Source organism: Poecilia mexicana, unplaced genomic scaffold, assembly GCF_051168715.1.
Source record: "Poecilia mexicana isolate PSO_F unplaced genomic scaffold, ASM5116871v1 scaffold_9, whole genome shotgun sequence".
In the NCBI taxonomy this organism is placed as follows: Eukaryota; Metazoa; Chordata; class Actinopteri; order Cyprinodontiformes; family Poeciliidae; genus Poecilia; species Poecilia mexicana.
The window spans coordinates 27,022,412-27,050,248 of record NW_028263378.1 but is presented as its reverse complement, the minus strand read 5'-3'; the positions used below and the strand labels follow the sequence as shown (position 1 = coordinate 27,050,248).

The following is a 27,837-nucleotide window of genomic DNA, read 5'->3' as shown; positions in this document are numbered from 1 at the left end:
TAACACATGGGTTGGATTTCAGCACCTCATGGCATAAGCATCTCTAATTAAAAAGAGGAGGGGGTGAGGACTCATAATTCATGTGTGGAGCTTCACTTCTGTTGCAAGACTTCTTTTTTTTTCCTGAGTAGTAAACACATCTCAGCATAAATGCTCAGCTCTAAAAATAGCCTAGCAGTAAAAAAAAATAAGCAGAGAAAGAAATAAAAAGGCAAAAGGGTTTGGTGAAAAGTCTAGATATAAATCCCTGTTGCTGTGTCCATCTGTGTTCTATGAGAAATTTCCAAAAGAGATGGCTTCATGCCATCATGAACCTCTTTGTGGAAAATGTAATTTTATAAGAAAGTGCGGGTTAAGGTTGTGTTTTGATGAAAAAAATGTGGATTTTTTTTGTGTGGGCAGGTTGAAATGAATGGACTGTTTGCTTATGTTAAACATCTGCACAGTGTTCACACCTCTTGAAATTTTAAACGTTTTGTCACATGCAGGCATGTTGGATTTTTCATTCTAGTTTTATTTCGTTGACTTTTTGTTCGTGCAATTCAGTTAGTTTTAATTAGCTTTGAGTGCGTTTGCTAGTTTTTATGGGTTAAATATTGCTCAGTTTTAGATTAGTTTCCATTAGCTATTGCAGTAGTTTTAGTTCTGTCACATTTTGCTTAACTTTTAGGCACAGAATTCAAAAAGGTCAAAGTGTTGAATTGTGATTATTTACACATCAATTCAATTATTGTTTTACAACCAACTGACTCTGGTGTTTTCTCCCAACGTTTGCTGTCGCCATTTTGTGGAGTACCGTAAGTCCTGCCAGGAGTTTTGAGTGCCGTGATTTGCCGACAGTTGACGTGAACTGCTTTGTGTGGAGGAAAGAAAAATCTATTTCATATCAGTTCGAAAGGGTAATAAGTAGACCAACACACACAAAAACAAAAGATATTTTTTCTCTAGCTCCAGTATTGTCAGTAGTCGCAACTGTATGCGACAGACCAGCAAACTAGTGCGTTATAGTGACATGAAAGCAGGAAAATGACTTTCTAACTTTCTTACAGTTTTACAAGAGTTTGAATAGCGTTGCTTGCATTTGTGATGATTCCCTGCAACCAGCCGCCTTCAGAAAACACTTTGTCTACTAAAGCCAATTTTCTATCTCGCTATAAATCCAGCTATTATGTGAAGGTCTCAGTCGTTTGTTGGTGAACATTAGAGGACACAAAGCCTAAATACGTCACCAAAGATCGTCCACTGAAAACCGGGAAGGGAGAGTATAGCTAATAAATCACAAATGGAGGCCCCAAATTTGGACATTTATATATTCGTAGTTTTTCTTTTAGCTGTATTAATTTTTTTTTATTTTGCAAAACTGCAATGGAAACACTTTTTTCCTTATCACATCAGTCACATAATCAACAATCGGTTTTTGCCACTGGCAGAAACCATGAAGAAGACGACGACAGGAAACAGAGGATGATGACGCGGCATGGCTTTTAATGACATCGCGTGAACAATCTTATTCCTTTGTGATTTTAATTGAATTTCTTATTGAATAGAAACTCTGCGCTTGCAAAATTGTGTTAATTTTCCGACATTATCGGAAAATTGACAAAGTTTTGCACACATTAATGGAAACGCAGCTACCGTCCACCCTATAAGTCGACCTAGTTCTTCTTAGGATAACTACCTGATGTGACTAGTCTCACCAACTCTCAGGAATAGATCATCCCTGCTTCATACTGATTCCAACAGGTTCTATAGCTCATGATTTTCATAACTGGAGAAAATAGAAATTCAGGTGCTGCTTAACGTCCACATTTTATTTAATCCTTTTTCTTTGAACCATCAAATTGAGTCTGGGATTTCAACATGAGGAATACGTGCAAACGCATCAAAAGATACTTATAAATGCAAATTAATGTCTTTGTTTTTCTTAAAAGGGAGACAGCAGTTATTAAATACTTATAGGTCAATAGGAAGCTATCTGTTTCAGAGGTTTTTTTCCCTTCTGTTTCAAATGTTAATACTACTAATGCATTCAAACACTTTACAGTAGGAAGGGATAAGTGGGTCAGGACTCAGGGAAGTGTATGTGTAATTTAGAGAAAATGGCAGTTTGCAAGTGGAGACAAATAAGTGAAGCCACAAGGAAGTCATTGTGTGCACAGTAAAAGCAATGAAACCATATAAGTCAGTATTTTAGCTACTGCTCAGGCCATCTGACTAACTTCTTATAAAACGAACTTCCAAGGCAGAGTAGTGCAAAAAAAAAAAAAATAAAGGTAATAAAGAACAAGTGTCTCTGCAGCACAGAATAAATCTGAATTGCAATTAAGTTTCTCAAGTTGCAGTTAACTACAGGTGACAGACTTCAAACGTTCAATTACGCAGCCGAGTCTGTCTTTAGATATCCCGGACCAGAACAAATGCCCTCTGCCACTCTGCTCTAAAACACACTGTAATCTGTGAAAAGAAGAGAAAAAAAAATCAGTTTCCCTCACCTGATTCAGAAGTGTGAATTATTAAAATTAGAGCGCACTCCCTAGAGGAAATTAAACTTTTAATGTATTGGGGGGGGAAAAAAGACAAATCCTACGAGGTGCTTCAGCATTAAGGAATAGCTCTCCCACGAAGAGATAAAGACAGAGAAGTCTTGAGCTGGCAAGACAAAGAAATTTAAGAACAGTGGAGAAGAAAAAGAAGAAGAGAAAAAAAGGAAATGTAATTACCTCAGTGATGAACTGAACAATGTGATTAAAGAAGGCACGAGGTGCAGAGAGAGAAAAGCGGGCTGTAGCTTTGATGCGAGTCCCCTCAGACCACAGGCAGGCTGAGGACAGCTGGAGCTCTGCTGGAGTCGAGACGTTTGTTCGGTCTGCCGCGGGAGATCTGCAGATTAAAAACAACAAAGAAAACATGGTAAAACTTTTCCACCAGCCCACTGACAGCGTATGCTCAACTTAAGGCTCTTGTGTAACGTAGAGACAAATACTCGGAAGATTCACTGCTAGTTTACGCTCTTCTCTTAACCATGAGACAATGTCAAGATTGTTCGGCAATACTTGAATGAATACAGCAGCTCTTGGTTTTAAGTCCCATCATACTTCTCTTTATCTCTTATCTATATGTGTATTGACTAGTTTTTGTAGACATCACACACTATGTCTATTGGGTTCCTATGCAGTTCCACTGTGCTGTTTCATAATTGTAGATTGGTTGGCAACGGGCTAGGACGAAGTCAAAGAAGCCTTTTAGTCCGTGTTGGCCACTTTTTCAAATATTGAGCAATTAAAATCAAACCAATAGGAATGTTTAAGGCATTTTATTGCTGACAAACATGTTCAGTTTGGCACTTCTCTTTTCTCTTTTGCTGTTTTTTTACTGCGGGCGAAATCTCAGGTTAGCTCGATAGCATAGCTTCCGTCAAGTCATGGCTAAACATTAGTGATTGGAAAATTTCAGACTTCAGAGAAATGATTGCTTGCAGCAATGACACTTGGCCATTTCTCAATAGCCAAGTGTCCAGACCCTTCTGACCGAAACCATAGATCACAGGGCTAGCTTTTACCAGGCTAGCTGCTAGCTCTACCCAACTTCACTGGTAGTTTGTTACTACCATTCAAATGACAGTCATCAACAAACAAAATAGACCCCAAATTAAACAACTGGCAGGAGAAGAGAGACCAGAAGGATGGTTGTTCTGGGAAAATGTGAGAAAACTCTTACTACAAACATTTATAGATGGAAACAACTAGGTGGATGTTTGAACTTTAGATCCCTGATTGAAATGTTGGGAACCAAAAATTGTTTAAATATATGAAAGTGGATGTTGGCAACATCCCATTGAATGGCATGGAAAATGATCTGTTGAAGGTCTTGAAGACCATGTTCCGTTATGCCTTACTGAAAGCTGACAGTAGCTGGGTTTCTATTCACCGTATAGTTGGACAAATTGAAATTATAAAAATAAATTTGCCTAATGGAAACATGCCCATTTCAGAAAACTCACGTTTTTTGGTAAAACGTTTTTGAGTTGGGGTGAAGAAGTTTTTTTGGCTGCATCAAAATTGGTTAATATTGCAAATCTGCAATGTAAACACGTTTTTCGCAATTCGTGAGTCATGTGATCAACAACTGCATGTTACTACTGGAAAACACGAAGACGACGACAGGAAGTGGTAGGATGATGATGGAGCAGCATGTTTTTTAAATATCTTGTGAATTAACTTATGATGCATGATTTTAAATGCATTTCTTATTTAATGGAAACTCTGCAATTGCAACATTGTGTTTCTTTCATTTGTTTTTTTGGTTGTTGTTGTTTTTTTTTTGTTTTTTTTTTACAAAGTTTCTTGCACTTTTGTAGTGGAAATGCAGCGACTGATGCAGGTTTATAAACGTAGAGTTTGCATGAAGTACTATGAAACTCAGAGGCTGGGCTCATTCTAATATGGCAGACTTCCACTTTGGTTCTGATGAGCTTTTACTCCGACTGCCAACTGAGCTACACCTGCTGCTCATAACCTCACCAACAAGCCTTGCATTAAATAATGAGTCATCCTTTCAACTCCACTTCACTTGCACCTCGACTAGAATTTAATCATTTTTGTGTCATTTCAACTAATGGATGTCTTTTTGACTCGGTGCATGGACTGCAGCCACTGCAACATTCAGCGATGAGTCGGAAAATGAAATGAAAAAAGCAGATCTGAATGTACTGATCAGGCTTTTTTACACATCTTTGTGGGGGGCGATGATAAATGTGTGTGTGGGGGGGGAGGGTTTTCAAAGTGGGGGCACCAGAGGGTGTTAGCAGGGGGCCTCAGAGCTGGAGAAGATTGGCTTCCAGTCAAATTCATCAAGCTGCTTTGATTCTTAAGCTAGTTTAGCATAGCAAGAGCCAAATAGACACATTTCTGACAAGAAAAATACCAAAGGAACCATCCAGCTTTGGAGGACACTGCTGGAAAAAACCCTACAAACTTAAAATCAAAGGTATGAGACAGTATTTATGACAAACAAATATAGAGTAAATAGTAACAATTAATCATTCCTCAGTATGCAAAATTTGGGAACCCTTGCAGTAGGTGACTGGTATCAGCTAATGAGAAACTTCATTTTTGAGAAAATAAACTTATTTGCCACCCTTTTCATGAGTCCGCAACATGGGAATCATCACCACGACGCTGATGTCAGAAATAGCTTTTAATCATTTATACTTTATACAAATAGTCTCCAGAGAGGAACATCCCGAAAAGACAAGACAATAGCAATTAGTTCCTCACTGAATCAAAGAGCCGGAAGGTTCCCAGGCAGATATCTGATTGTTACTAAGGAGGCAACACTTACTCGATACACAAAGCAAACCATTTTGTCGGCCTGACCTTCACGTTCACACTGAAACACTTGAGAAATACAAACATCACAAACACAGGGAAAAGATAAAGGCCCTCACTCGGCGTTGCGGGGCAAATTATGTTTGATGAATCATGCCAGGGGATGAATCACTCTGTCATCCAATCAGACCTGTCCACAGGCTGTACTCCCTTTGATGGCTGAGGAAACACAAGGCCTGCAAGCTGAACCGCTGGACCGACCGCCCCCATGAAGATGTGACTGATGATGGCTTCAGACTCTCCTGTTCCCACTCTCCCTTGCAGCTCAGCGTTTGTTCATGCTTTCATTTTAATGGGACAAAACAGCTGCTTAAAATTTGCTTCACAGCTCAAGAATTGCTTCAAGCCGAGATGACGATCGAGTTCATCGGTAGTTCATCTTACAACATTTGATGATGCGAGTAGAAGCGCATTGCATAGTTTGTTAGTTTCTCAGCGGTAAAACATCCACTTTGGATTCCCTTTTGCCTTCAGAAGTCTCTTGATTCTTGCAACAAGGGTGATAAAAAGATTAATTTGCTGATTGCTTGAGTTTGTGATGCACTGATGAAAGGACAGTGCATCACATTGTACGCCATGATGGGTACGCCATGGTCATCATGGTCGGCAATGACACTCAGGTGGGCTGTGGGGTTCAAATGCTGCTGATGGGTTCAAATGGGTCAATTTTACTGCTTTCGTTTTGAGACCACCATTTAATTAAGCAGTGTAACTTATCCCATGTTTTCGTTTAACGTCTTCCAGCTCTACTTTGTCACTTGTTGTAACCGCAGAGTGAGTCAAGTGTAAATCATCTGGGATGTGTGATTGGTAGGATCCCATCATCATCATCATCATCATCATCATGAGCGAAGCGATTGGTTCACCTTACTGCATATATTTCTTCAACAGGTTAAACTATCTACTCCTGTATTTACACTAAAGTAAGCAGGATACCACAACTTAATATTGCAAGTACAGTAGGTAATAGACAGGCACCTGGTGGCTTAGAGGTACAGGAGGTACACGACACACAGTGTTTATTATTCCCCTCGCTCCACATTCGTCACTGTAAGACATTTGACAAAAAGAGAAAAATCTTATTTTTAAACTGCAGAAGCTTCGGCTGGAAATCTAAAAGACGAACTACTTCTCAGAAGTTTCACAAGAACACACTGCCTTTGTAAAATATACATTTCTGAATAATGAACCTGAAGAATATTTTGCTATCCTTGACCAGAAGCCCATCGTGATGAAAGAAAAAAAAAGAGAGAAAATGGGCTGCATTAGCCATTGCGATTTGGATATTTTCTTTTCTCCATGGATTTTTTTTTTGGTGCGTTCACTTAAAGCCCAGATAGGCTGTGAGCAGCTCGGGTTTCTGCTGCAAACATCAAAGACGAAGCTAAGCCCAGCGCTGTACGCATTATCTGTCTCTCTCTCCATCTCTGTGGATTCCTGCTGAGGCCTCGCATGACTCCTGAACGGAGATTATATTGACCCGGCGTCGCAGCCCACAATATTACTCTGATTAGTTCCTGCTTAATTTCTATTTAAAGTGATGCTGCGGTTTTGTAATCGTCAGGTCAGCAAGCACAACAAAAGCTGGCCTGGGAATGAGAAGATTGATGGTCAGCGATGATAAATGAATAAATGATGCGTCTGCTGCCCTCGCTTAGCGCTGCTTAACCTCCCGCCTGATCCCGTGGCGCTGATCGGAGGTTAATAGCGGGAAATAGTGATTACTTGTGTGGCAGGGAAGGGTTTCGTGTGGCTAAAGAGGTGTTGGGGAAAGGCCAGTTGTTACACGCTTTGCTTAAATACTGGAGGTCGAGATGGAACGAAGACCTGTAACTGAGGTGGAAACGTCGGCAACAAGGCTCCGTTTCAGGTTTCTGCGTTCAACAAAGTCCTTTAATGGTAAACGAGGACACAGAAAAATAACTTAAATGCCTCAAATGGACAAAGGTATTCCAAATACTCCCCTACAATCAGAATTATTTACACCGGCCTCTGGAAAACACCGGCACTCTCCACCGCAGCTGCTAAATCCTTCTCTGTAGAGTGACAGTGCGAAGCAGAACCCTCATGCAGTATTTGTGCTCCGTAGCAGCACCTGATACACCACCTGCTGTGTGCTACGCAGACAATTGCATAATTTATCCCACTTCAACTCCACACTGTTAGAGGAGGACCCCAGTGAAATTCTGTGATTAATAATGAATGCCGAGCGAGGCTACGCTAGCGAGCTGACGAACTGACTGAGCGTCTGGGGAACGCTGCACTGATCAAGGCCTCGTCTTGGCCGTCACAGCCTCTTTGTATTCACAGAGAGAGAGAGAGAGAGAGAGAGAGAGAGAGAGAGAGAGAGAAATGCCATCATTCATATGGGTTTCTGACGGTTAGAATGAGCAAGATAGCTTGTTGTCAAAAGCTAATCGTTAGCATATTTTAGGGTGAGAAAAACACATTGAGATCAAAATAAATTGCAAACTGCATTCCCATCATTTTTCAAAGCAGATAACTTTATAGTCCACTCATCTAGCCACCTCCCTTTAAAACCGAAAAACATTTTTATAAATGGATGATGATATGGCATCTGGAACCACAAAGGGAAATTTCCTATTGCTGTGATCAAAGGGTCCTGAATCTTGAATCTTTGTTGACAGGGAAGTAACACATTTCTCCAACCGCAGATACCTCGAACAGATAGTCAGCAGCCACTCCATGTCATGTAAGAAATTACTTTGTCATGTTTTGTTTGTTTTTTCCATGTAATGTCCTCTCAGCGCAAATCATCTGCTGAGAGGTGATGATTTGCACGGTTTATCCCACAACAACCAGCTGCAGCAGCAATTATGGTTTTCCTTCAAAGAATTGCATTACATCATTTCTTAATGTTAAATGACATGTTTTTGTGAGAAAACTAATAGCAGAAGGAACAGCTTGAGAGGTGTGAAAAATAGATGCCCTTGAAATATTTGTAATTTCATGGGAAATAAAAAAAAGCACAGCAAACGTGTCTGTCTTTCCTATTTCCATTCAGTGCTACTGTATTTTAAACATTCACTAGTATTAGACCTGCTTACTGTAAATACTGCTAGAACTTTTTGCTTTTCGAACAACAAAACTTGTCACAGGAAGTCATTATCCATCGTGCCGAATTAAATGCAAACTTGTATTTTCACAGAGAACTTTTAAATACCTCCGTGGGGTGGGTGTTTGTTAGGTCTTCATTCTCTCTTCTGATTTCCTCCTCAAGCACATAGAAATCTTTGCTAATGAAAGCACACATAGGTGACTGTGAGCTTAGTGGAAAGTAAGTCAATAATTAGCTAACATGGTAATCAGTTAGTAAAACAACAAAAAACTCTCAAACAATATAAATATTACATTAGTAGACTACATTAATAGTGTAAAACTTTATAAGAAGAATGTGGTACATTTGAAGACGTGTTATTCAGCTCGGTTTCTATGTGATGTCATTGACAACAATCAGTAACCCTATGGAGGTATTTTTGTTCTTTCTAGAATTTTTTGATGCTTAAAATTTAATAAAAACTTGCATTTACCTCACCAGACAGAGTCACGTGGTGATAGCGTTTCACTAAACCAACACATTTGATTCAAGTACACACTTATCAATAGTTAAAAACACTGGATGGAATGACCGACTCATTTTCTCAGTGAATCATGTTCTCCACGTATAAAACAGAACCTGTACTTTCCTGCAGCAGGTGTGGGACACGGCGTACCGATAGAATCCCCTGACGTCTCTGTGTTTCTATGTAATTGTTCACCAGAAAGCGTAGCTAAGGCACATTGTACTGATGTTCCACATGTCTGCAGTGCGAATTGAGAATTACAAAAAAAAACGATTCATTTTTTGTTTGTCTTTGTAAAACAGGCCCATCTTTATCATCGTTGTCATCATCAGATGGGGTACGTGAGTTTTTAGGAACGCTCAAACGTCACAGGGAGTGTCGAGATGGAACAGGTAGCAACCCTATTCGCTTTGAGAGCAGGAAGAAATTGTTCTACCTCATCAGAACTCTGAGCCTCTGGAGATGTTAATGAAAAGCAAGTGATTGAAAAAAAGCCCTGGCACGGAGAGAAAGACTCCCTGCCAAGATGGAGTGAGCTCCCTGAGAAGTTTGAAGGGTAGAGGGAGCGAAGGAGGAGAAATTGATTGGCTTGTTTGTATTTTGGACCGTGCACGCTATTAGGCTCTCTCATGCACTTCGGGGAGCGACTTTCAAAGGTAAATTTGTTACCGATTCATTACGGGGGAAACTCAAATCCACCAGCTGCACCGTCTGACGGTGTGTCTGCTGTAACAAAGTCAGAAGCGGGAGGGGAGCGGTGGGGGATCATCCAGCTTTTGGGTTTTATCCGTCTATAATATCTGACCTTGGTACTCCAGAGGATAGCAGATGCTCTGCAGAACAGAGGAGAACATTGTTTTGTTTTCTCTCAGATTAATCTCATCACAGTTCACAGGAATTTGTTTGCCAAGTCAGATGGAACTACATCAATTAAAATCTCATGAAACATGACTGATCTTAACCTGCTTATTAACACTTACAAACAAATACGATAAATGAAAATAGATTCATGAAAAGGGGAGACATGTAGAGGTTATGGGCAGAAGCAACAGTATGCATTATGCAGTCTGCTGTTTTATCTGTTGCAACTCAGAGTTCAAATACAAATCAATTAGTTACAAGGTTTCCTGTCTCCAATTGATGGTGTGAATCTTACTTCCTGGTTATCCGTCTGTGTAATTTTGTTCGACATAGTTAAGACAGACTAACTTCACACAGAAATACTGCGTAAGGACATAAATTGGATTGTTTCAACCAACAGTGAGTACGAACCTGTTTAGGTTAGAGAAGAAGCTACATTCATTTAGAACTATGTAAGGATTTGCTCAGACTTTGCTGATTGTCTTCCATGAAATAAATGGTAAAATGTTGAAATGATGCTGTATAATGATATTAATATCACTGAGTTGTGTTCATGACCTTCACATTACAGAATATGTTTGGTAGCTTAAGCTGCAATAAACTGGCTAAACAGTTAGCCTATGCTAATGTTAGATATATTCAGTTACGGTAATCTTAGACAAATTGGTCCTTAAGTCAACGTAGAAAATTACTTAGACAACATTAACCATATATCGAGTAAGAAAATGTACTACTTAATCACTAAAAGCTTTATTTGACATGATAAATACTTTTCAAATCTGGTTAGTTTTAATTTGTTTTACCTGTTGATCACTGTAAGCACCAGCCTTCTGCCTGGGTGAAGATCATGACACCACAGGTATATGATATGAAAGGTCAGGGGTCAGGAGAGGACTAACGCATCAGTGCTTCTTGACCATGAGTGACTGGAAATGAGGAGACAGACTGGGAAATCTGGCCGCTCCATTAGTCTGCTGTTGTGAAGAAAGAAATTATGTAAAAAGTAACGTTTTGATTTAACATTCTGCTCAAGTCCCAACATGACGACTGAAAGAAAAAGATCTGGGTACAAAATTGCCTTTCTTCTCAGGGCGGTTGTATGTAGCCTAGGAGACACGTTGTCAGGGGTGACAGCTGCTTTTTAGTTTTCTTCAGAGGCTGAAGAAAGACTCTGGGTTAAGACCCAGAACTTTCTGGAAGGAGCACATGTATCCCTTCTTTCCTGTTTTCTCCGGGAGAATGTCTGGATTTCCCTACTGGACCCGTTACCCCGGTGATCCAATATCAGGGAGGAAAAAAAGAAAAGGAAGATAGGAAGGATGGATGGATACTTGACTTATTCAACTCTAGTCCATATTTGGTCTAGGTCTAGGTTTATTTTCTTTATTTCTGCAGGATATTCTAAAAAAACAAACAATAAAAATATCGTAATTAACATGCTGTGTTGCTAATAACACGTCAAACTCCAAGACGTCTGTTGTTTAGTTCGGTGCTGTTTGCCGTCTAAAAAAAATATTTACAAATTTGCAATTTTTCTCATTTAACTTAAGAACTAATCTGCTGAAAATCATCAGCAGCTCAAATCAAAAACAAAACATTTTTTTATTCAAAGTTACAAAGATCTTGAATGATAACCAAGTGACAAAACAGAGAATCTTCCCTTTCAGAACCACGAATGAAAACAATTGGGTGATAATTGATTACAGCGCAGTGATAAGGTTAACATCAAGTTGTTAAAAAAAAGAGAGTAATCTACGTCTATTTATTCATGTAATCACAATTCACAGCCAAAGTAATCTAAAGCAACGGGGCGCAGTCTTTGGAATGCAAACACTTCTATAGAGAACAAAAAAAAAAAAAATAAAGCTTCGACTTATAATAAGCCGTTGAAGTGGAAAGTATTTCAAATTTATACAGATTTGCTAAAGTGATGCACAACATTCTGGTTAGTAACCATGAATTAAAGGTGACTGCGATGCCTCTCAAGCCGCCTGGCTTTATTGTATTTCTTTTGCAACGAGCCACAGCTCATTACACAAAAATAAACACTTTGTTTATGCCGATTACGGCGTAATTAAGAAGGACATTTTGTTAGCGCTAGCAAGCGGATAAAAACTCAGAGGGGGGGCGAGAGGAGGAACAGATGATTAACCGTCGACAATCCCAAAGTCTAATTGCAGTTAAGTGGTGAAAAACAACACCATGGCACAGCCATTCATGCCAAATTGAAAGTGAACAAGATATGTCGGTGTGAGGGTGTGTGAGGGTGTGTGCCTCGGTGTGCCAGCTGGATGTGAAGGTCACTAGAAGCAGCAGCTCTCCTCACAGAGAGAGATTTCATTATTAGAAGAAAAATGTTCAAAATTCTGCCATCCACACTTACAGTAATAAAACCACAGAAACTTCCAGCATGAAAAGCGCGCCTGCCAAGAGACCGAATGAGATTTATGAGATACAAAAAAGTACATAAATGTGAAGCAGGAAGGAAATAATTCTTAGTTTTATAATTTGATCATTCTGCAAATACAAATCTGAATAGTGCATCATGCATTTCTATTTGCTCTGTTACTCTGTTACCACAAATAAATAAATAATACTAAATAAACAGAGCAGCGTTGTCCAAAGTGTGGCCCAGGGGCCATTTGTGGCCCTTGGACTGACTGTGTGCGGCCCTTCAACAGAAATTAAAGGATGATACAAATTTGTCTCATCGAGCACAGGTGGTTAATGCAAATGGAGACTTTTTATTTTGTCAGGCTGCAGGCCAGGGCTGTGGCATGAAGCGGTACGGCTGGGATGAGGGAAAGGAGTCGCATGATAACGCATGACGTCTCAGAGAGAGGAGGCCGTAATCCATCACTCTCTGGGGTTTATCACTGTCCGGCTCTGTTCCTTCACTACTGACGGACAACACACACAACAGACCCACATTTACTCCCTTCAGTTCACTGCTCAACCCCACGGTCAGCTGTATCTAAATGTCACAATCTGAAACTTTTAAGGAACTTTTAAGGAAATCTGAGTTCAGTGCGATCATTTGGCCGTTAAACGCAGCGTCGAGTTTCACTGAGCCGTTCCTACAGTCTGTGCAGGTTTGGCGCCGACATGCTGCTCAGCCATAACTCACATCAGCGGCTTCATGCACAAGTTTCACGAGAGGGGCAATTAAATCCTTGTTTACCAAATCCAATCGGTAATCCTGGAATATAAAAAGACATTTTTCGAGTATAAAATGTCTTTTGTAATGATTTGTAATTTTTACACTCTTGAAATTTAAATAAATATAGAAAAAAACTATAACTTATGTTGTTGTGAAGGATACAACTTTTCTCTATGCAAAATACAATATTATTTAAAAAACTTTTTTTTTAAAATTTACAGTCATTTTCAGTTCATCATACTGGGGAATAAACACGTCACAGTATTTTGAATTTACACAATTTTAATGTCTTGATTTCACAGACTTGATTTTTACTAGTGGAGCTTTTATTTAATTAAATTTTAAGTTAATTTTGCCTATATATGACCCAAATCCTGACCTTATGATTGAACGTAAATTTGTTCAATTAAGCCCAAAAGAATTTTAAAACTAGACGGATCAACCAATCAATCTATCAATGTTATTTATAAAGCACCCAACATACTAGAAGCAGCTCAAAGTGCCGTTTCCTAAATGGCCGTTTTCTCCACCAAAATGGCTACAGTCGACGGAGCCCAGAAATTGTCCTTCGTAATGATTTGTAATTATCCATTGTTGGACATTGTGGCTGATGTCTGCAGCTTCACCAGGAAGGAGAGAAAAGACCGCTCCTCGTGCCACTTGATCGGCATCACATGACAAACCCAGATCTGAGCTGACAAACAACTGATCATTAAATAGAGCTGAGGATCCAGAAGCAAAGAGAAGTCAATAATGGGAAGACAGCGAGAAGGCAGCCTTAATTCCAGCTGCTGACATCCTGAGGCTTTGACGGGAAAGACCCGAGACGCTCCGTCGAGAAACTTCAGCGTGACTGAAATTCATCCTAAATTTTTACAGTTGACAACAAATACGAGGAAAGACACAAAGTAATGTGGGGGAAAAAAATAAATCAGCCGAATGTCTGTCAGTGAGATTGATCAAAACATATTCCTCTGTAATCTGGCATTACACTGAGACTTATCAGTTGTAAAAAAAAAACAAAAAACGCTCGTCTCAATAATTCATTAGAAGAAATGGCCAAAGCCCCAAAGCACAAATCTACCTTGTTCAGAAAGTTTCCAAGTGTCACACTATGTGAAGGAATGAGGATGATTTAAGGTATTGGAGGAAACAAAAGCTCCTTAATGGTAAACATAGACAGCTGGAAAATACCAAAATAAAAAGTCTATAGGACCAAAGCTCCCCGAGGAGGATTTAGGAATCTTTAGACCATTTTCTCTCTTCATTTCAAAGCAATGTCCTCTTAATCTGCACAAAGCCTGGAAGAATCTCACAGCACCACGTGAGTGATTAAGCAGCGCTTCCACTGCAGGAATAGGATAGCGGTCGGCTCAGTGTGGAGCTGCAATTAATATCTCAGACAGTGGAAGAGTGGTAAAGCTCCACAGAAAGAAAAACAGACACATAATCTGTATAAATGTTTGAAACGGTTTCCTAATGTCGGGGAAGTGCATTTCAGGATAAGTCTCAGATTAATTCCTGTTGTGACCAAACCTGTGACTGAACCTGGAGTTATCCATGTTAGTAACCTGTTAATATCTTACAGGTTCCCTATAGCTGCTCCAGTGTGGATCTTTAACCTTATGTAACTGACTGGTTCCCTACGAGTCCTCCTGTCGGTCGCTGTAAGTATTTCAAGGGATGCAAGGGTTTATTAGATTAAAATGAGTTCCAATCAATCAATCAATTAATAATGCCAGTTTAAACCTTCTTTTAGTGTTGTAGTTTGGCTGCCGTCCAGAAGAGGCCGCTGCTGGTCGACCTTAGGCTGAAACTGTTGACACAGAAATAAAGATGGCGGGGCCATACCGGAAAGGGAAAGAGTCCGGTGTGGGATGACAAATGCACTTTACGCGGTTCAATTTAGCAATATAAACTCAATAAAAGCTCCTTAAATTGTTTTGAAATATAAACATTTGGCGAGTTCCTTAAGTTATCACTTTAACGCTCATTCAGTCGAGCTGCATGAAGTGAAGTGCTACGAAGGCGAGGATGTGACAGGAAACCACAACTTTCTGTTATTCACTCAGTATTTAACAGCTGACAAAATAATCGTAAAATGTTTTTTAAATTCTGCATATTATGAAAAATTAAACCTCACGGATATAAGAGAAAACTGAGATTTTAAGAAAATTGACATTTAATTAGTCACTATATCAACATCAATCAACTTTAGATTAACTCAATCGATAACTTCCATCCCTAGACACCCTGTATGTACCCAACAGTAAATTATCTATAGGTTTTTACTTCATAGGTGTTGCTGTATTTTATAGGTACCCCATTACTAAATTACCGTCACATTCAAGCTGTAAGTACCCACAGACACACAAGTGATCCACAAGTTCATGTTTTACTACCAAAATAGTTCCTTTACCTCAGTGTACACACGAGTCAGCACTTTTCCATCAAACAATGTAATAATCTGTTTAAAATGTACATGTGCATGCTTCTCCAAGAGCTTTTCTTAATTTCTTTCTGCTGTGTTTTGGGACCATTTTTGTTCCAACACACATTTTTCAAGCAGACACACAATTAGAAATCTATAATTGCCATTCTCCTCACTGTAGATGCCCAGCAGCTAATGACAGACAAGCAAACGTGAATGATTACCTAGAGAACAGAGTGGAGCATTTAGCAGTTAAAGAGCCAATTATTTCCTCAAGGAACCACAGAAAGTCAAAAGAGAGCAAGAGTACACTTCAACATTAAACCGTAACCTGCTTCCTGTTTTAGCATGGAAGCTAACAGCTCACTGACTGACGAAGGTAAACGCTGACATGTCATGGCATAAACCAGAAGATATACAATTACTCCAGGGCTCAACAGAAGGAGTTTGGGTTTTCATTTAAAGCTTTCACCAAAAAAAAAAAAAATCAGTTGCAGGATTAAGCTAAGCCTGACAGAAATGTGAATAATAATTCATCATGTAAAGGACTCTTGCTCCTCTGAACCTCCTCCTCCTTTGGTCCATGCATCTCTGATGTAGCATTACCCCCCTTTGCTAGGACATCTTCCTTCCCTTCTCCTATGGAAATGTTGACGCCATCAGTAAGCACACCTGCACCTCATCTGTTTTATCATTTCAAACTTCATGAAGTACCCTGATTTACGATGCTGATGTAAGAAAACATTGGTTTCTGAAAACAAATGATTGATTCTGATGCTTACATGTTTTACTGTCCGTAGCTAAATGTGCTATTGGACCACAGCTGTCTTTTGACACCAGAGTAAAAAATCGATCGGGCGTCATAACGGACGGCTTTAATGATGCGGCCGCCGTCTTCTCGGCTTAATGCGATCGTTTGTTAAGCGGCCCGGGCGACACCAGGAGAGTGGCGCTCTGATGAGCCGGCCTGAGCCCAGCTGCAGCGAGCGTGCTTGGCCACTGATAACAGTGCCCAGAGCTGCAAAGGAGAGAATCCCATTACAAATAGCTGCATTAGGTCTGTCAGATTGTGCAGCTGAGGCGGTACATCTCCATTGACCCCGCACTGCCACGGCGCCCCCGTGGGGTCGGAGCGCTGCCCCCCTTCTGGGATAAAATGGACCTCAGCACTTTTAAAAAGAAGGTGGGGAAGAGGGGTGCACTCAGGAGGCATGGATGTGAATACAAACACAAGCAGACACACACTAGGTACATACTTTTACTATATTGAGTCATGCTGTGAGATGCAATTTTGAAGACGCACAAATTAATACACGAGCAAACCGATGTCGTTACACAATCAGCCAGGCTCCAAATACATTTAAGGAATCGTTCAGGTGAAGTGAGGTGATGTTCTGTTGCATATCATGTTACTGCTGTTGGTGTGCTCATATATCAGTCCAGATCGTTCGATCCAGAGTCAAGCAATAAACATTAGATTTTGTCAAATGTCATCAAAATCACCAAGCAAATACACATCATATTTGCTTGGTGATACTGAAAAGTGAAATATTTTCAGTAGAAAATGTTACACTTTCTACTGACCAAAGGCAGCTCGAAACAGGTTAGTTTTTAGCCTTTATTTAAAGCTGCTAACTTTTTATAATTTTTTTTAATTTATTTTTTACATATTTGTTGAACATGTCAATTTGTCACAAAGGTATAATAGACAGATAATCTGAAAAAATAGAATCAAACTCCTCTGCCTTTTCCAGTGCCAAATAGAAACAACCAATCAGAGCCAGGAGGCGGGTCTTAGCGCTGCCAATCAACCTGTCATTAATGCCAAAGATGGTTCAAAGTAACCATTTAATCTAAATTTGCAAAGATGTTGAATAACAAAAATGATTTTGTCTGAACGTCCATTACGATATCAAACATCATGACTGAAGGTCAAACATTAGGAGAGCAACAGCACTGAGGAAGACCACGCAACAACATTCATTCACAATTTTTGATGGAAACCCAACCATGTAATCTTGTACATTTTGCTTGAAATCAGTTAATTTTTAAAAACTATTTGATTCAATCTTTTTAAAAAAAAAAAATCTACATTACATGAAAGTTTAATGAAAAAGCATGAAAGAGTTTCTCAAGCAGCTGGAGTTAAAATCACAAATTCAACATGCCCAAAGGTTCATCAATACTTTTCTTATTGACCAAAAGAGAGGTAATAAAATTATCTCAACAAACCAAATATTTCAAATTGTGAGCAGAATTAAAAATCCCGCTCACATCTGTTTTTACATATTTAAAGTCAAATTACGCTGCAAAAGTTTACTACTGGCTCACAAATCTGCTTTTTCTGCACTCTGCACTCTCCATTACAAATACAACTCCCAAACAAAATCCAATCTAAAGCTCCTTTAAGAACCAACAGGACTCAGGTCCAAGTCAATATCTCACAACTAGGTCCTGTTGTTCTCTGTACCTTTCATCACTGTCAAACAAGACGTCAAGAAAGTCTTAGCATGAGCAGAGATGTAAAAAGAAGGAATTATAGAAAGAAAAAAATAATAATAATGCATTCGGCCAAGAGGATGGAGCAAAATGAAAGATAAGGATTTCATCACAAGATCCAGCTATCTCATCTAACGCATGCCGTCAAAGTGTGCGCATCGACAAGCAGAGAGATGTGCCGTGAATTATGTCTGCATGGGAGGTGAGCCAAAAAAAAAGAAGAAAAGTTTATTCTTTCCAAAAATGAACTCTGAGCTGAAGCTCTCTGTAAATACAAAACCAGAACCTTTGGGAATAATAACGATGCTCTTCGGACTGACGAATCAAAGTTTGGCCACTTGTTGAATCCAGAACAAGCAGGAGACAGTCCGTGAAGATGTTTGCGATTGACGCCGAGGGTCTTTGTTTGAGACATTTGGGGATTATATGTGGGTGCTGCTAATTATTCACTCAACCAGTAATTGTTACTGTAAATTTGTTCAAATTAACTCAGTGAAAACAGAAGGAAAGCATACTGCTTGATTTCAGTGAATATACGGGATTTTTTTTCTGCGGCGAACACTTTCAGACTATTTACTCAACCCAAAGCAGCGACGTTCTATTATTTTCTTTCCCTGCGTAATGTTGTTTCTGCAGGACAAGTCGGTGTTTGCTGATTGCAAATTGCACCATCTCAAACATTTTTATCATGAGCATCCTGAAGAAGACATAGAAAAGCTGCGCTTTTGGAAAAATGTGTTCATGAATACATCTGGCAAAAAAAAAAAAAAAAAAAGATTCTATCCATTGGAGTATTTCTTTCTTTGACAAATGTACACTGACAATAAATATGCAGATAGATAATGAAGTTTGGATTCCCACAGCAGGATTTTACAAAATCTTTGCTTTGTTGGTATTTGGGTTGATGGAATGACAGGAGAGAGGAATCGAGCTGATCTGCTGAAATTAGTACATTTCAGCCACATGAGCAACTTTTGGCAGATTTTGAGGGGCAGCTAATGTGCAGCTATTATGCGTCTTAACACAGCTATGCTGATGACACATAAATCTGAGATTAATCTCAAAATGTTGGATTTTTTTCCTAGCAAATTTTTTTACTTTTGTAGCTCAGAAATGTCATTGTTTAGTCAGAATTTCTGAGTTTTGTGGTGGAAATTAACTCCTGTTTTTTTGTTTGTTTTTTTCCCTTCCTATCTACAATGTCCCCAATGTCTCAATGTAGTAAAGGGAATGTGTCAAACAGCAAAAAATAATCTGACTTATTGCATGTCAGGTTTAAGCAGATTTAGTCTAAAAAGCCCAACAGCAGCTAAAACGAAATGATTCCACATGTTTGCAACGCCGTCGTTTCTTCCACCTGCAGAAGGAGAACGATGTTAACCTACAGGAGCTGCGGGGAGCGGAGGAGGAGGAGGAGGAAATGAGGCGCTGCATAAGTGGTATTGATTGAACTGGTCCTTGTCCACCCTCATTTATAAACAAGGCTAACCTGCCACATGTTTATGGAGGACCGGTCACCCTGACAGTAAGTGATGCTGGTGTGAATCCCGGTGACACCAGTGAAATGCATTTCAACGAGGTCAGCACAAAACAGGAGCAAACAGAGCAAAAAAAAAAAAACAGAGCAACACTGTTTCCTAACTTCCTATGGATGCTGAGAAGTCTAATAAATTTATGTTATACATCTTACTGTGAGGAAATTAAAAGGATTTTGTGATGTATCAAGTCCTTTATCGTCTTTTATAGTCCAGCATGCATTCTGATTTTGAGTCACATGAATTCTGAATAGTGCATGTATGTTAGGATCAAGTATGTGGAAAAATTCAAATGTTCAGCTGCATCATAGGGAAAATAAATGTTCATTTTAACTGTGAAATCTCTGTTATTTCAGTTATTTTTTTCCGTACATGAAGATCGACTGTCCAGGATGAGTGATCAAGTTTATTTAAGTTACTAACCCAATTAATCGGTCAGAAAGGTAACTCACCTCCAGGTTTATGTGCTTGCAAAACGTAAGGTATGAGTAAATAAAGTAATGATTGGGTTATATCACGGCTTCAGAAGCTCTGTGGTGTACATGACATCTAATTCAGACATGTTAAAAAAAATAATAAAAAATCCACTGCGCTCTGGCTTAGCTGGAAATCAAATTATATAAGTTGCCGTCTTGAATAAATAGGATTTTTACTGCTTTAACATTGAGGTGCTTAGTTGGCCAGGAAACAGCACAGAATCATAAAGACTCCATTAAGCTCATTTTCATCTTTACCTGTGTTTTCACGCACACGATGTACAGATTGATTAGAAAAGAGAATCCTCTTTGTGCTGCAAATGTCGGCGAAACGGCGCTGCCAGATTCAAGATAACGTGACATTCAATTCTCAAAGAGCAGACGGATCCGATCGCAGCAGCTGAATCATATGTGCGATGACAAAGATAGAGTTCAAAGACAGATTTTTAAAAATGGATACGGGCTTTGATCTCTGTATTGAATTCAGCCTAATTAGAACAAAGATAGATATGCATCACGCTATCCAAAAACAGGCACACAACAAGCTCAGAAATGTGCGATTATATTTCCTTGCATCACTAAAAAGGGCAGGGGGGGCAGATTCAGCATCGCAAGCCATCAGTTGTGCACAGATGCCCAGCAGGGCAACGCAGAAGTCAAAGCAGCATTTTTTGGGGAAGGGCAATTAAATTCAAGGGAAAGAAAGCAAACAAGAACATGAACAAATGATCCGTGTTGAGTGTTCTTATCAGAGCTGGAGCCCACAGCCAGAACGGTTTGCTGCGGAGAGCCTCTTCAGCTGATGTGAAAAGCGGCAGCTGTGAGGTTTCACGAAAACAAGACGCAAATTAGGCTCCCATCTTCGGTGGGAAGAAGCGCCAGCGTGTTTGCTCAGACAGCAGGCCTCATTCAGAGCGCTTTGATCAAAGGACTGACAGTTAAAACTGTAACAGTCTTGTCAGGCTGAGCAAATCCCAAATGTGAGCCGATATAAACAAAGAACTCCTAATTAGGGTTAAGATTACAGAGGGTACGCCAAGCGACGCAGGTTGCACTCTTCTTCTCCTTCGACGTCTCGGCATCAGTCATGCAGGGATATATCTGGCAGTCACAAGTCTGAGTTATGCAGGCTCTTGTTTTCTACAATTGGGAATCTTATTTTGGCGGGGTGGGGGCATCCTCCAGGGTCACAGCAGCGTGATGGATGACTTCAGTGAATCAGATTAAACCCATTGATGTGCAGGCTGGTTCACGTAGGTCTGCTCACTCTGGCAGCGCCGAGGGGACGTCATGGAGGATGGGGTCTCACGGGATGGTTATTAAAGTTACACTGTAATACTACTGACAGAGGGTCTTAAAGATTTGTTCTCACTATCGAATAATAACAGGAGTCTTCCACCGCTGTCAGAGACAGGAGCTTGTTCTATTTGTTGCAACAGTATCCGGGTATTTATCTGGATAAGATCTGGAATCGTAAAGATGCGGTGCCTTGTAGTGGGATTTTATGCAATAGACAAAGTCGTGGATAAATGAAACATCTTGAATCAATGAATAAAAGAGCATGAAAGTTTCATCCACACAGTATTGTTATTGTCGCATTCTTTCCAAATACGATTTTAAAGAATGTGAGCATATGGTATTTCATGCAAACATCTGTGTAATTTCTAAAGTTCTTCATAACATTGCTGCTCCACCTTTGAGAAAGTTTTTCTCTCTGAGATCAGGTAACGTGACTAGAGTCACAAGGGCGCCCTCCAGAGGCGAGAGCAACATCTCAAAATGTAGTTTCTCTTAATGAAACTGCCTTCTCCTTTACTGACGAGTACACTGGCATACACGGAATAGTTTGCCGAATTAAATTATAACATTTTCTAGTTGTAAAATGTTTTCACATTTGGCAAAAAACAATCTGGCTTTTGAATAAGCAGATTATTGATGAAGGCGAAGAAACTGTTTCATGAACTGTCTGTTGGCTTGTAGTTTGTTTTGCTTGGTTTTAGTGAGATCTGAATAATGAATTATTCGGCAAATAATCTTAATTTTTATTCTGGTTTTTCATGATCTGTTAGATCATAATTTTTTACATCAACCTGTCCAGTAGCTGCAAGTGGAAACAAGCATTTTTTTTTTTTTTTGCTACCAAGTGTCTCTCCTTTTAAAAGGTTAATGAAATGTCTGTGTGTAAATAAATGGACATTATAAGCAGTACAGTCTCGACTCTCTTGTGAATGAATATGCTTTGATCTACAGTTCCATCTGTTTGCTCGGGGTTGATGTCCTGCTGGTAGCTGAACCTCCGTCTCAGTCTCAAGTCTTTCACAAAAATCCCTCTTTCCATCTCTGACCAGCTTCTACTGAATAAATCCTCCCCACAGTGTGATGCTAACCCTCCTCCCACCCCTCATGTTTCTCTACGGTGAAACATGGTGGTGTCCTTATACCGATATGAGCGTGAAGTACTTGTACTCCTAAAAGCAACCCGATATCCTGGATCGAAACCACTTTTGTGCTGGATTTTCCTCTTGGGCCGGGCTGCCCTGCAACTCAAAGGCTGGACCACATTCCATGTCACATGATGATAATACAAGTTATTTTTCTAATCTTCCAAAAAAAATAAATAAAACAAAAACAAACAAACAAAAGAAAAAGAAAACACACACACACATAGAGAAGGATAAGAAGGAAAGAGAAATCAGATGGCAGGAAGGGCTGAAAATGTTCTTAGTTTGGAGATATTTCAAGGTAGACATGAAGGACACTAAAGTATTATTAATTATTATTATTATTATTACATTTGATCAATTTTAAATGAAAGCTACAGTGTACGAATGTCATGCTGTGGTTTTGACTTGTTAATACAGTCTGTAGAGTTGTTAGTCACCCTGAAAATAAATAATTTTCTAAATTTTATACGTCACACAAAAAAAGTATTTTGTGATGTATAAGTACAAACCTTATTAATAACTCTGTGTGACCAAAATCTTCTCCCCAACTGTGCTCCTTGGTCTTTGTGATGTTTATGATTCACAAATATTCAGACAAAATCTGCGAGTCCCTCTTTTCATGTTGAGATTGAGATGAAATGACAAGACGACTGGAGACGTTGCAGTGAATACAAATGCACATCACACTTTCTGGCTTAAAACTCGTCAAAGTTATGAAACATTTTGAGGAATGAAAACTTTTACAAGGCACTTCTGGTGTCCACTTAGCACAATGACACTAGACTTTCTGGATAATAACACAGTTTTATATGTCATATTGACAACTTTCCATTCAGAACAGGATTAGTGTCCAACAAGTTGGCCTTTCATGTTATCTCCATTACTTCCTTCCCTCAGTCACACAAAAACCCTTTGCCCCATTTTTCTTGAATAATGACAGGAAATTGACATTTGCCCCAAATTTGAGGATTTCACATATTTCTTAAACAAGTTTCTTCAAACTACTTATCAAATAGCAGTGGCGCAAAAAGTGGGTATGCAGCGCATGCAACCCCTCCAGACGGGGTTTTGACGCCCCCTCTGGTGCAGCGCCCCGATGACGTCTTTGTATACACTTCACCGCGCCCTTACGCTCCTTCACCTCGCGCACATGTAAATGTAAATGTAGCGAGTTTTACCTTTCAAGTGTCTTCGTCTCGGGGTGGGGGCAGGGGGTAAACATACGATCGCTCATACGCATACGGATAGAGCAGGGGTGTCAAACTCCAGTCCTCAAGGGCCGCTGTCCTGCAGTGTTTAGATGTGCCAGAGGTAAAAAACAGTGGAATGAAATGGCTTAATTACCTCCTTCCTGTGTAGCTCGGCTCTCCTGAGCCTTGCTAATGACCTAATTATTCTTTTCAGGTGTGGTACAGCAGAGGCACATCTAAAAGTTGCAGGACAGTGGCCCTTGAGGACTGGAGTTTGACACACCTGGGATAGAGCGACCGTATGTTTTCTACGCTCCTTCACCCTTACGTACCTTCCTTTTGGGGGGATAGGGGGGAGCCAATTTATGTTTTCGCTTCCACCTGAATAATATGTAGTTGCGCCCTTGTCAAATCGTTCTGATAAAGGAACAAATGCAGCACAAGACATTAAAAAAAATACAGCCTTCTTCATTCCCTGTGGCCACTTCCTGTTCAGAACAGAAGGGCTACGTAGGAGAGCAGAGCGGACCAAACGTGAACTCCACTCGAGTCTTCAAACTGGGTCTGAAAGTAACATCACAGAGTGCAGCAGACAAAGTACACAGCACTATGTGTAAGTATGCAGCGGTGTGTAAATCTTTTATCTCACAGGCAGCAGAGCTCGGGGTGCAAAAATAAGTTGCAACCTTGGCAGCCTCGAATGTAGCTCTGCCTTTGTCTGAGTCCTTTGAGTGCCTTGTGGAACGTAGGCTGCTGATAAAGTGTTTGCATCAATCCCCTTCAGTCTTGGCCCATCTGGATCCAGGCTACGCCGTGGCAGCGATTCCTCCCTTCGTGTCCCCTTTGGCTCGGCAAATCACCCCCAGCCAAATACTGACAAATTTTCGAAGAGGCCAACGCATCCGTCTGCTCCGACAGTGACTTTGGCAGGTCACCAATAACCCACTTAGATCTTTCTTTTGCTAGAAATCTCCTCGTTGGCAAACCGCTGACAGTTTTAGGTAGATTCTGAGGGCTGGCCTCTTTGCTCGACTCACATCTCTGACTCTCTTTGTTTAAGGTTATGTAATGGCGCTGCGTGAATAAACTTCAAAGACTTCACATTTTTGCAAGACCATGAGTATTGAATTAAATCATAATCATTCACTCAATTTCAGCTTTGATCAGCAGTGATGATCACCTCCTCTGAAATAATTGTCCTTCTTGGATGATTTGTACATATTACTTCACCCGATGTTATCCATCAGAAACAATTCAGTCATTCTAATGTTTTGGCTTCTCACAGTTGTAGCCGTTCATGTAGCTGATGTGTATAGAAGATGATGCATGAAACAAATGCAGTTCTGGGTTTATTTAATGCAACAACCCACAAAAATAGGAAAAGTGACAAATGTCTCACGTTTACGTAGCTAAAAACGGGGTTGGAGCGAAGAAGCCATAACCTTTTTTACTAATGAGTCTTTTTTTTTAGAATAATAAAAAAGGGCTACTTTCTAAACCCACCTTGCCCTTTATCATGGGGTTCTGGTGCTTATAGTCGATGGTCGGTGAGCGACAGAGGAACCAAGGTCACCAGTCCATCACAGAGACACACAGAACAGACAACAAGTTCATGAACTCACATCTAAGGGACATTTTACAAACCTGGATATCACATTTATGAGCCTAACAAGCAGATTTTTGGATGGAAGCAGGTGAGAAGACATGAACTCCACACAGAATTGGTCCAAGCTGGGATTTGAGGACCTTTTTTTTGAGAGAGGCAACGATGCCAATAACATCTGTGCCACCGTGGAGTCATGAATGATGGCATCTTCATGATATTTAACAAAGATTTTCATTGGCAAACAAGTAAAGATGACTAACAGAATTCATACTTAGCATTTAATACTGTGTCAACTAGATCCCATGTTTATTTTGTGAGAAATTATTTGGTCAGAGTGTGAAAAATGTGAATCTAGCTTAAACTACTGAGGAAGTAAAAAGCTAACAAGAACATCTCAAGTAAACAAACCTGTTAGAACTAAAATGCTGGAATTCAACCAAAAGCAAGATTATTATATTGTAACGTCTGAGCAGACCATTAGTTCAAAACAATGGCCTGAGAAGAATCCTAATGTCTCATGAGCCATGAAATTGGGTCACCAGTTTTAACTCATTCTGATTAAAACTACATCGCCTCTGTCCCAACAGCATGAACCTAGAATTAAGTAAAAAAAAAAAAAAAAACTCACTGTTTTTATGGTTTACATCACACAGTGATGATGTCATGTAACTAGATTACACTTGGATGTTGCACCTCAGTCTCTCGGCTCTCAGCTGCAACAACCCCGGCAGGTGTGCGTATAGATAAACAATGAAAATAAAAAAGCAGTTTAACGACGCTCAGGAATGACAGATGCTTTTCTCAAACACATTCAGGTCCTGCAATTTTTCCTGATGCAAACAAACACCATTTCCAGAGAACATGGAGAGGCACAGTGTCGGACTGTGTTTGCAACATATGGAGCGCAGCATGCAAACTCACATGGGGAGTCAAGAGATTAATCAGTTATAAACGGGGAGCTCGCGCTGGACATGGAGAAAGGTCATTCCCAGACTATACGTACGTTGTGTTAATGTACGAAGCAGGGAGATGGTGCTCATTCATCAGAGAAAGAAATCCAGCATTACAATGTGAACCTAAATGCATAGATTTGGGTTTTTTTACCATTTCAAAATCAACAGGAACTTCATTACATTTTTATTAAAAAAATTAGCCAGTAATGGTCAGGCAGTAAGAAATTATTTTTTAGTAACTTGGTTGCCCACAGCTTATGGCTAAGAGCAGCATTATGAGCAAAAGATGCCTCTAACCCACAATGCATGGCTGCTTAACATCTCCTTATTGTTCTGCATTGAAAGCTGCTTCATAAAATCCTACGTATAGCCATCTAGCTGCTAAATGGAGAAGAAAATTGTGCCACTGAACAAGCTATAAAAGAATATTGTGTTGTGTTGGATTGTTTAATGGACGTGGTTCGGCTGCTGTGGGGTAATGGAAGGATTATACAATCGTACGAGAGCGAGTGAGCGCAGAGCGAAGGAGAATTCAGATCAGTTTATGGATGTTACGGTGAATATGATGATGTGTGACAATGAAAAGAGCTGTCAAAGAAAAAGAAAAAACAAACCTCGGAGGAATAAATATGCAGAAATCGTAACTGCACTTTGAATTCATGTGTATTGAAATTCAGCCAGGTGAAACAAGCTCCATTAGCGAGGAGCAGTGGATAATAACGCACGTATACTTCATTGCATTGGCAAAAAAAAAACAGTTTCTATGCAAAATACGAGTACCAAGAAGTAAGAGTTACATGAGTAGCTTAATTTTGGACAGGTTTCAGTTTTCTCACATTGCTTGTTGACTTAATAGACACATCTATTGAGAAATGACCCGGGTGAGACGGCACCAAGGCTTGGATCAATTGCTGCCGTTTGTTCTGCCAATAATTTGCTAATCTCCTAATTGAGGCATTGTCGATATTGGACATACTCTTGTTGGTGACTTTATTAGCAACTCCTTACTAGTACCAGTGGCGTTCTGCCTTCAGAAATGCCTCAGTTCCTATTGGATTCAACAAAATGTTGGAAACGTCCCTTGGAGATTTTGGTCTACAAGTATATCAACACTATAGCATCACGAAGTTGCTGACGCCATCATCAATGATGTAAAGCTTCTGTTCACATCTCAATGGTGCTCAGTTGGGTTGGCATTAATGACTGTGGAGACAACCAGTAAGAGAGGAACTGATTTTTTGACAAGTTACATTACTCTGGTAGAAGTAGCCATCAGAAAACTGTAATAATTTTTAGGCAGTTCTAAAGGGTTCCAAGAAAATATCCCTACGCGACTGTACTGCCACCAAAAGCCCGAATTGATAGTAAGAGAGGAACTCTTGGAAACTTTTGTCTTCACGAAACCTGCTCTCTGAATGTTGCAGTGAAAATTGAGAATCATGAAACCACACAATATTTTTTCCAATCAGTTACTGTCGAGGTTTTCTGACCTTAGAAGACAGTGGAATCAGTTTGGTTGTATGCTGCTGCAGTCCGTCTGTTTCAAGGTTCAATGTGTTGTCCACTCTGAAATGATTAACAAATCATTCGTAACACTGCAGCCATTTTCTTACCTCAAATCAGTCTGGCAGTTTCTAGGTTTAAAGTCACATCATATTACTCATTTGATCCTTCTATGACCCGTGTTTCAGTTTTCCTACAAGGCTGGTGG

General features: G+C 39.8%; 1 protein-coding gene across 1 annotated transcript in view; it reads right to left on the bottom strand.

Annotated features, from left to right (window-relative positions):
* The window catches only part of arvcfb (ARVCF delta catenin family member b), a 191,800-nt gene that overhangs the window by 148,041 nt on the left and 15,922 nt on the right, over positions 1-27,837 (bottom strand). Inside the window, exon 3 of the mRNA XM_088008464.1 lies at positions 2,721-2,880. Within this exon, the coding sequence (XP_087864590.1) occupies positions 2,721-2,880 (160 nt within the window). The remainder of the gene's footprint in view (positions 1-2,720; positions 2,881-27,837) is intronic.